The 10,871-nt window shown below is 44.4% G+C and overlaps 1 protein-coding gene across 1 annotated transcript in view; it reads right to left on the bottom strand.

Annotated features, from left to right (window-relative positions):
- The window catches only part of LOC129675214 (paralemmin-2), a 271,653-nt gene extending 262,305 nt beyond the window's left edge, over positions 1-9,348 (bottom strand). Inside the window, exon 1 of the mRNA XM_055605232.1 lies at positions 9,296-9,348. Within this exon, the coding sequence (XP_055461207.1) occupies positions 9,296-9,300 (5 nt within the window). The 5' untranslated portion in view covers positions 9,301-9,348. The remainder of the gene's footprint in view (positions 1-9,295) is intronic.
- Between the last annotated feature and the right edge of the window lie 1,523 nt (positions 9,349-10,871).

Raw genomic sequence — 10,871 nt, 5'->3', positions numbered from 1 at the left:
AAAGAAAGAAAGAAAGAAAGAAAGAAAGAAAGAAAGAAAGAAAGAAAGAAAGAAAAGTGGCGGAGAGAAGGAAAAAGAAAATCTACCACAATATTTTACAGTCCAGGTGAAAGGCCTCAGCCAGTGAGTAAAGCAGGGAAGAGTCATGAATTGGAAATGATGAATGCCTGGTTTTTCTCCTGAAGCTGAAACAGTCTCAGAGGTGGAAAGAATGTGTGGGTAGTGGACCACAAAAGAGGCCGACCTGGAGACCTGAGCTTTATTTCCACTCACTGACATCTATTTTACAGAGAATTCACTCTGCAATGCCTGAGCCTCCAGCCACACTTGTGACACTCTCTTTCTTCCTGCTGCCTGCCTATCCAGATGTAGAAGTCTCAGCTCTCTCTCCAGCACCGTGTCTGCCTGCCTGCTGCCACACTTCCGGCCATGATGATAATGGACTAAACGTCTGAACTGTAAGCCAGCCCCAGTTTTATAAGAGTTATAGTGGCCATGGTGCCTCTTCACAGCTATAAAAACCCTACCAAGACAGGGTCCAAACTGAATAAAAAGGAAAAAATGAGCTGAGCACCAGTATTCACCTCTTTCTGATCAGCTGTCTCACAGTCCTGAGGCCATGCCACTCCCGCTGTAGTAGTGAGTCCCTTCAAGCTATCAACCAAAATAAACTTTACCATCCTTAAGCTGCCTCGATCAGGCATTCTATCACAGCAGAGAGAAAAGCAACCATTACAGGTGCAAACTGAAAGCAACTAGGCGGTAGTAAGTAGGAACCAAACATCTACCTTCCTGCAAACAAACACATCCATGGAGCCAGCCAGAATATGGGATCCAAGTCATCTGCTCACTCTTTATGAGGTTTTGCTAAATATTCATGAGATAAAATATCTGATCTAATTCCCATTCTCCCAAAACGGCTGTCTCCATTTCTCACTTTCTGGAAAAAGTGTTCTTTCTGTAAGTAGTAAATACAAAGCACTCGACATGCTTAAGTGCTCTATGCACACATTCATTTTTAAAGGAAAAGACTTGCAAGCAAGGAGCAGATGAGAGGATTTCAGAGCATAGCATAAGAATTAAATTAACCAAATAAATTATTCTCTAAGCATGCAAAAGACTTTATAAAATCATAGGCCTTTTTTACAAAGCAACTGCAGAAGGCCTGAGAGACAGTTCAGTGGTTAAAAGCTTTCACTCCACAATCATGAGAATGGGAACTGTGACTCCAGCATTCATGTAACAAGCCAAGGGTCCCCACAAATGCCTTTAATGCCCACTCTGAGGAAGGTGAAAATAGGAGGATTGATGGAGCTTGCTGGCTTTTGATCTACCTTAAAAAATGCAAGCCTGATCATAGGGAGAGACCCTGACTCAAAAGAATAGATGGAGAGCCCAATAGATGAGAACATTTGATGTTCTTTTTTGGCCTCTGCACACACACTCAAGAGTACACTTACACATCACATGTGCATACATTCAAACACACATAAATTAATTCATAATAAATAAATAAATAAATTTTTAAATAGGAATAAAAAAGAAGTGCCAAGTGAGCTAGCAGAGTCAAGAAAAAAAACTGAAAGTAACAATAAAACCACTACAAATAAAAAACGACATCAGAATAACAATAAACAAATCTTGCCTTACAAAGAGAATGTGTCTGTTTTCCATAGACTTCTAAGTGTAATAAAATCTTAGTGGTAAATCAGGCAAAGAACTAGTTGTGGAAGGTTGTTTTAGTTTGGATTTTATTGCTATGAAGAGACACCACTACCAAAGCAACTCTTATAAAGAAAAACATTTTACTTCCTTCACCTGTTTGTTTGAACATTCCTTTACTAAATCTGTATACCTAAAGAAGCTAAGCAAAAGGGAAGACTCTGGGTAAGATTCTCAATCCTCATTCATAAAGGCAAATAGGATAGACATCAGAAGATGGAGAAAACATGGAACAGGACAGGAGCCTACCACAGAGGGCCTCTGAAAGACTCTACCCAACCAGTGTATCAAAGCAGATGCTGAGACTCATAGCCAAACTTTGGAGAGAGTACAGGGACTCTTATGAAAGAAGGGGAAGACAGAAAGACCTTGAGGGGTCAGGAGCTCCACAAGGAGAACAACAGAACCAAAAAATCTGGGCACAGGGGTCTTTTCTGAGACTGAGACTCCAACTAAGGACCATTCATGAAGATAATCTAGAACCCCTGCACAGATGTAGCCCGTGGCAGCTCAGTCTCCAAATGGGCTCCCTAGTAGGGGGAACAGGGACTGTCTCTAACATGAACTCAGTGGCTGGCCCTTTGATCACCTCTCCCTGACAGGGGGTTGGGGGCAGCCTTACCAGACCACAAAGAAAGATAATGCAGCCAGTTCTGATGAGACCTGATAGGCTAGGATCAGATGGAAGGAAGGAGGGCCTCCTATATCAGTGGACTGGGGAAGGGGTATGAAAGGAGAAGAGGAAGGGAGGGTGGGATTGGGAGGGGATGAGGGAGGAGGCTATGCTCAGATACAAAGTGAATAAATGAAAAAATTTAAAAATAAATAAATGCAGTAAAAAAAAAAGAAAAACATTTATTTGGGCTGGCTTACAGTTCAGAAGTTTAGTGCATTATCACCATGGTGGGAAGTGTGAAGATATGCAGGCAGACATGGTGCTGGAGAAGCTGAGAGTTCTATATCTTGATTCCCAGGCAGCAAAAGGAGACTGTGTCACACTGGCTGAAGCTTGAGCATAGCCCACTCCCACATAGACACACATCTTCCAATAAGGCCATGCCTACTCCAATAAGTCCACACCTCCTAATAGTGCCACTCCCTATGGGCCAAGTGTTCAAACACATGAGTCTATGGGAGCCGTTCCTATCCAAACCACTGCAAAGGAGTAACAGTGAATTGTCCCTGCAGAAGAAAACAGAGTAAGTAGATCTTTCTACATTGGAAGGAATGAGGAGACTCTCTCCACAAATGAAAACCATCAAGAATGACGTCACACACCTAAAATGCCAACATTCAGGAGGCTAAGGTAAGAGGATCATGAATTTGAGGCCAGTTTGGGAAATACCACAAGTTCAAGGCCAACCTGAGTTACATAGTGAAGCTCTGTCTACAAAAATCAAAACAAGCAAAAGACATGAATACATAAATGGAAACATGCATCTTCAGATCAAAGGAGTCACTGTTTTCCAGGAAACCCTAATATAGTAACTTTCATTGACAAATAACACAGATAAGTTTTAAAGTGTTCAATGCTTAAAAGTAATTTTATGAGAATAAAAAGCTTATAAAAGTATGGGAGGGAGGGACAGAAGCCACACATAAAGAAGAAATAACCAGGCTAGCCTCAGCTTTGCCGCAGCAATGATCTATGTCAGAACATCAGAGAACAACACACAAAATTATGAGAGGAAAAGACATGATTCTGATTGTTTTAAACAGGTAGCCAACTTAGCCTCAAATTCTCTATGTAGCCAAAGAGGACTGTAAACTTCTTAATTTCCTCGACATCTCAAGTGCTAGGATACAGCTGTGTGGCACCAGGCTTAGCTTAAGCAGTGCTGGAGATCAAATATAACTTCTTGCATGCTAGGTAAGGGTTCTGCCAACTAATCTACTTTCACAGTTCCATGATCCTAAAATTTTATACACATCCAATGTATTCATTCATCAAAGGAATAGCTTAGAAATGTATTGCCTTTGAGTCTTGCTTAAAATGAATCTTTCAACTAAATACTAAGCTCACAGAAAGAGCTCAGGAAAAATCATGGCTCCTGGCAACCATGCTCCTGGGAGCTGATGTCATGCATGTTCATTTCAACATACAAAAGGCTCGCTCAAGTCACTGGGGCAATATGAGGTTGGCTAGTGGAGAAAGCCTTTTTGAAGTCTTTGACAGTAGCTTGACAAAATTTATAATCTTCATTCACTCACTCTGCATTTCCAGAAAGCAATTGTCAGATTCATATTTGAAGTATCCAAGATGTTTACTGTAGCACTGTATATAATATGAAGAAATGGAAGCAAAACACCTCTCCAGTGAAGGAAGGTGGATTAACCACACTCCCAAAGTAAAACAAACTTGTTCATAAATGCATATGAAGTACTATGTCAAAGTATGCACAGAATAAAGTGAGGACAAAAGGGTTGCTGTGGATGAAAAGGAGATTAATCCACAAAAGCTCATGTTTCTGACTTGCTGTGGGTGTTTAAATTACCTGAGAGGCTATCTCCAAACTGTTCATGATAACAACTCCTGGGGCCGAGATTTGAAAGAAAGAATGGAAAATGAAGATGTGTACACCACAAATTCTGTGACATTCTAATTATTTAAAATCATACATTATCATAAAATTAACTTTAAAAATATTTATACATTTATCTTTTGGTGGTGGAGATCAAACTGGGGGTTTTATGCATGCTAAGTACATGCACTACCATTGAGCTTTCACACATTGTGAAACATGTGTGATACTCATGATGTACTGAGCACAGCACATTCCACAGGAGACAGGATAAGCATGCCAAACTTTCTAACATTACTTGGCAACTGTCGTCACATACAGTCTAACCCATGAACTCCTTGAAGACAGGGCCAAGGATGGTTTGTCACCATTTATCCCAATGTACCTTTCAAAGCACTGACTCAGGAAAAATACAAAGCAAAATCTTATAAAATAAATAGATGGCTGCAGGCATGCATGAATGAATGAACAAATGAATGAATGAACACATTCAGGTCCTGAACTTAGGGCTGTATGTCCCCACCACACTTATAGCTTGATTGGCCTGAATTTGTTCATTTGCAAAACCCAACTTTAAGCCAAATAGGGGGATGCCCATTTGTGATTACAGAACTCAAGAGGTGGGGGCAGGAGAATTGTGGGTTCAAGGCCAGAGCATTGTACAGTGAGTTCTCAGTTGGTCTGAGCAAAAGATTAAGACAGTGTCTCAAGGCCCCTTGCAGGCCCCTCTCAAGTTTAGCTGTTTTATGATCTCCTCAGAACGCTTTAAACCTGCCTCACAGGCTGCTGTCTGGGTGGACGGGGAACACCAGTTAGGCTCTGAGACTGCCAAGAGCATCACTAGAGCCCCCAGTGTTTGCAGGGATGGCAACAGTTTGAAGAATTCCCACGTTATAGTTCTCCCTGCCTCTCCGATCCCACGCTGTTTTGTAGACTGCTCCAGAGATGTGTGAGGAAAGCTCCAAGAGTGGAATCAAATTAGCAAGTACTCATGTGTATCCTCCCAGTCACACCCACCCCACACTCAAGCCACTGAGAACCACAGCCAAGCAACTGCCTGACATGAACTGCACTGCATCCCAAGCGAGACTGGCACTGTGCAGAACCCACCATCCCTGTCTCTGGTTTCCATAGTGGAGCTTCTCATATCTAAACATCCAGAAAAGAGCATTCCAGCCAGAAAACTTCCAAACTCAGTGATCGATTTCCCTCTTTGCTTAGGTGCTACAGAGCTCTTTCTTATCTAAATGAAGAATCTCTTATTGGGCCAAAACCAATAATGCTCATGAATAAATGAGTAGGTATTTTGGTTACATACACTTTCATTTTAGTTAAACACCTGGGCTGGCAGTCAGCATATTTTTAAATTGATTGTCCCCCTCCCTGGGGAAGACACTTCCAGCTTTCAGATTGTTGGCTATGATCATTTCTACATCATCTGTTTAAGTGCCTTAAGAAGAAGAAAAAAGCTTAGGGTATTTTATATCATTTCTAGAACTGACGTTTTATTACTGTCTTCAGCAACCCTCTGAAACGCTCAGGAAGTATATAGGACTTTGTGACCTTCCCTGATGTGCTTTGCAGGTGAAATGCCCCTTCCCTTATAGGCTCATGCATTGGGAGACTTGGTGAGCAGGTGGTGGCACTATTTAGAGGGCTTGATGAAAGAATTACATCATGGGGGCCATCTTTGATGGTTTATAGCCTGGCCCAACCTGCTGTTCTCACTCTGCTTCTGGGTGCAGATGCAATATGACTGGCTGACCTCAGGCCTTCCCTGCCAAGACAGGTGGTCTCCTCTGCTATATGCCATCATTAGCCCTTTCTCACCTAAGTCATTTTGGCCAGGGTATTTTTACAGTAGAAGAGATACTGTGACACACACACACACACACACACACACACACACACACTTCACAAACATTCACATAAACACATGCACACTCACACACCACACACATACTTACATAAACACACACACACTCACACTCACACACACTACATTCTTCAGCCTTATCCCTGGACCATCTTCTTTAAAGCTCCAGGCACAAGACCCTTCCTTCAGTTCTTCCAACTGCCCAGATAACTCCTGCTTCCTGATCTTGGCACATGCTGATTTCCCAGAACAAGAAACTTCTTCCCTTCAGGACTCACTTGGCCAACTCTGCTCATCCTTTAGCTCACGTTAAGTATCAGTTTCTCAAGGGGGCTTCTGTGACCAGCTAGCCCAAACCCCGTGCTTTCCCTGTTATTTCCTGTGTGTCCTTTTTTTCTCACAGCATGTATTGCACCTTGCATCACATAGTTCCTATGCTTACTGGTTTAGCATCTGCCCTTATATGACATTGAACATGACTGTTTTGAGAATCATGATTGTTTTATTGACCATTGCCAATTTCAACAAATACCCGCTGATTAAATGAAGAAACTCATTCAAATTCATCCTCTCTTTTTCACAAATATAAGTTGGACACAATAAGTGGAGGGAACTGAGACTATATCTCACTCATATTCAAATCAAAGCAGCCTGACTTCCTGGGATGAGATGAGGAGATAGGATTGGCTTGACAGAAGTGCAAGGATCAATCGACATTTGATAAATTATGTTAGACCCATAGATGGACAGAAAATGTAGTATTGAGAAAGAAAGCAAAGAGAGGAAAACTAATTACATTAAGAAAGTTAAAAAAAAAAAACCACTGTGGCAGACAGACAGTTGGAAATTGGGCAGGTTTGAGGGAAGATAAGAAGGACTTTCGAATGCCCCATGGGGTGAAAAAGCCAAGGTCAGGCTGATCAGACTGTATAGGACACTGTTCATACCCAAAGGGGAGAGGGAGAAGAAGGAAGGTATAAGGTAGGCCCATCTGATACCAACCATAGTCAAGACCGGGAGAAAACAGCGGGAAGTCCCAGAGGATTTGTGCCACTAGATGCTAAGTCTAAGAGAGAGACATTAGTGTGAGGTGAAAATAACTGTTCCATGCCTGTACAACAAAACAAGCTGCCCTTGACCCCACACTATGAGACAACTGGGCCAGCATTCAACTCCTTGTAAAGGGCAGTCTCCATAGTGAAGACTGTGACCAATGGGGATGAAGCACCTCAGAGGCCAAGCTGCCGGTTCTGTACTGAATTCCAGGAGCCTTCCCCAGTCCTCACCTCCACCGTGTCGTTATGGGAACTGTAGTAGGCTCTGCTGCCCTTAGGACATTGTAGTTCCTTATAGAGTGAGTATCTGTGGTCTGGAGAGCTAGCGTAGCAGGTCAGGCATGTGCTGCCAAGCCTGATGACACAGTGGAAGGAGAGAACCAACTCTCACGGACTGTCCTCTGCCCATGCATATGTACATGCACACACAAAATAAGTATATTTATCATATTAAATTATGAAAATTGTCCAAAAATGGCTTTCTGCCTACCTGAGACACTATGAACTGCCAACAGAGAAGGCTGGAGACCACAGCAGTAATAACAAATAATAGCCACCGCTTACAGACACCAGGTGATACTTACTCAGCACACTTTGTTCTGGGTCTGCTCTAAGATTTGTGCGTGTATGTATTAACACATGTGTTTATATGTGTATATTAATTGTTGAGTTTTTACCAAAAAAAAAAAAAAAACCTTACAGGAAACAGCTGCTATTATTTCATTTTCCAGGTGGGAAAATGAAAGCCAGCAAGACTGTCATTATTCAGCAATGTGTCAAAAGACTCATTCCCAGGCAAGCTGGCTCTGGAGGCCAGCTCTTAACCTAACTCCTCTATTTGTTCTTAAAATTTACAAAACCCTCCAAAGGAGAAGCAAATATTATCTGACCCTCTCAGTAACACTAACCAATAAGGACTAGCTTTCCCATTGTGCAACTGGGGAAACTGAGGCTCACATGCATTAAAATATCAGCGAGGAAAATCAACAAACGCTGTTGCCAGGCAAGGACTATTTTCTACAACCCCTAACTCACTCCTAACATGCCACATCACCTCTCACTCCTCCTTTCTGCTGGGTGGGGATTAGGTTGCAGCTACACAATTGCAGAAAATAAAAGCTGAATCTAGAGTTTTGAGGTTTGGCATGGAGGCGCTAGCATCTGGAAACATGACATTATCTCTAACCTGAAATATTATTTCATACAGCCTCAGAGTCAGTGAGTATCCGTGGGAAAAGAGCAAGAGGGAGAAGCTGACCAAGTGAGCAAAGATATAATTGCTGGCTTTCCTGGAGCGGCACGCTGGCGCCTGTCACGGGGACCTTGCTGCAGTGTTAGCATGGGAGAGTGACCAGCAACGTGGAGATGCAAAGACAGAGAAAGGAGCGACCTAAGTCTGGGTCCTCACCCTAAGCCCTTTTTGTTTTTTGTTTTTTGGTTTTTTTGTTTTTTTTTTTTTTTTTTTTTTTTTTTTTTTTCTGGTTACCGCCTCTCTTGTCTCCATGCAATGCGGGAGACATTGTGATGACCAACATTGTCATTGAACCTCAAACTGCCGGTAGACATTCTGTCTCATTTCTCCAAATATACCAAGAGCAAATCAATTATTTGGGGTATTCTTGTGGTTTCTAGTAGCCAGTTCTGGCTCGTATCTCCCCACAATCCATCATCCTTCCATCACACCCTCGAAGCAAACCACATTTGCTTCGAATCCGCAGTGACAGCCCCTACATACACACACACACACACACACACACACACACACACACACACACACACCTCTTAACTGCAGTCCAATAATGCTGACATGGTTTGAATCGGAAGTAATGGCTATTGCGGCCAACTCCCCAAGAAGGGCAAGATCTGGGCAAAAACCCAGAGAAGCTTAACAGGTCTGACTCCTTGGCAATATGACCCCTGTATGTATCCCAAGGCAGTGGCACAAATCCCCGCAGCCCAAGGCCATCGATACCCCCACCGCAGCGGCTGCTATAGAAACAGCAAGACGAACACACTGAGCTGAAATTAAACACCCAGGCTGGACCAAGATGGGGAGGATAGGTCACCATGGCAACAGTCCCAAGGAGGCAGGGAGCGGCAGACGGCGCTGGGATACTCACTCCATCGTGGGGCTCCGGGCAGCCCGGCGCTCTGCTGCGGGGCTCCAGGCACTTCTGGCCGCTGCCGGGACCGGGGCGCTCTGGCCGCGCGCGCGGGGTGAAGCAGCCAAGCCGTCCCTTGGTCCCCGCCCTCCCGACTCCCTCCTCCCCTGGAGCACAGGCTTTCGCTGCTCCCAGCCTGCGAATAAAACGGGAAGCAATTGGATAACGTTATTCGCTGGGCGCTAGACAGAGCCTCCTCACTTAAGGGGATCCTAGAGGGAGCACGCCACCAGCTGTGCTCCGAGAGAGGTCCCCGGGCCCCCGAAGCTCCAGGTGCGCCCGCGACTCCCCTGGGACCCACAGCGGCGCCGGGCGGAGCTCCGGGAGAAGCGTGGGAGGGGGCTTGGGGCGGTGGCGACGCGTGGCACGGGAAACTACGGGGTCCTTTTTGCAAGGTAACAGCTGTCGCCACCTAGAAGTTGCGGCAGGCTTCTGGCCTCTGCAAAACAGCAAGTGTTGGTCCCAGCGGGGCTGTCTGGGACTGCAAACGCCATTGTGCCAGGGCGTCTGCCGGAGGAGAACTCCAGCTGCGCTGTGGCAAGTTCATGCGGTGTTTCCACCCGTGCGACCCCGCGCCTTTCTCTGTGTCACCGCATAGTCTCTTATTTCCTGCCTGCCAGGAAGATCTTCTTTAGATGTCCCTGGTTGGTTTTCTTGAATATGATTTTCCGACCTACCTCAACCACGCCCTGTGGTAAGAAGCCCCACTGCCACCACCTCAAGGCATGAATTCTCAGCCTATGCCCAAAGAGTTCTCTGCCAACAGGCCTCTCGCCCACTGCAATGAACAGTAGGTGGGACTAGCTTCAGCCAGCATCTCCGTCTACGAGAGGGCTGCTATTAGCAGCCTAGGCACAGCTATCAGTCCCTGCCCTAGCTGAGCTCTAGGCTAAAGGAGAAAGACAATGCACAGGAAGCACACACGGCTAAAATGTTATCAGTCAATCAATCAGTCAGTCAATACAGCCAGAGATGGTTCGGTGAGTAAGGGGGTTTGCCGTGCAAGCCTGGAGACCTGGGTTCCATCAAGGCGGAAGGAGAAGATCAATTCCATAAAGTTGTCCTCTGACTTCCATATGTCCTGTCACACCCACAGATACATATACAAGACTTTTACACACACCCATAATAATTTTAATCAGAACAGAGTGTCTGATAATCTCAAGTTAATTTGCAATGCTTGCAGAACTCTGTGAATAACCCAAAAATCATTGTGTTTTTTTTTTTTGGGGGGGGGGTTCTTGGTAACTTACTTACTTTTTTTAAAAGTTCTAGCTGTGTATACTGATCTACACCTCTGTAATTCCAACACTGACCAGGTAAGAAGAGAAAGATTAGCCTGGGCTACAAAGTGAGATAAGACTGCCTAAAAAAAAAAAAAAAAAAAAGAGTTGAGTGATGTAGCTGGTCCAGATGCTGAAGAAAGGCTTCTCTGCCAGACTGGAAAGTTCAGAGGATACAGGCAGGAAGACAGCAGGAGCCAGTATCAAGTGAGGGCTGTAGGCTGGAAAGGGCCCCAACCATCATAAAGACA

The sequence above is a fragment of the Psammomys obesus genome, unplaced genomic scaffold (assembly GCF_907164565.1).
Source record: "Psammomys obesus unplaced genomic scaffold, mPsaObe1.curated_primary_1811, whole genome shotgun sequence".
In the NCBI taxonomy this organism is placed as follows: domain Eukaryota; kingdom Metazoa; phylum Chordata; class Mammalia; order Rodentia; family Muridae; genus Psammomys; species Psammomys obesus.
The sequence above is the reverse complement of the archived record's forward strand: the minus strand, read 5'-3'. Positions and strand labels throughout refer to the sequence as shown.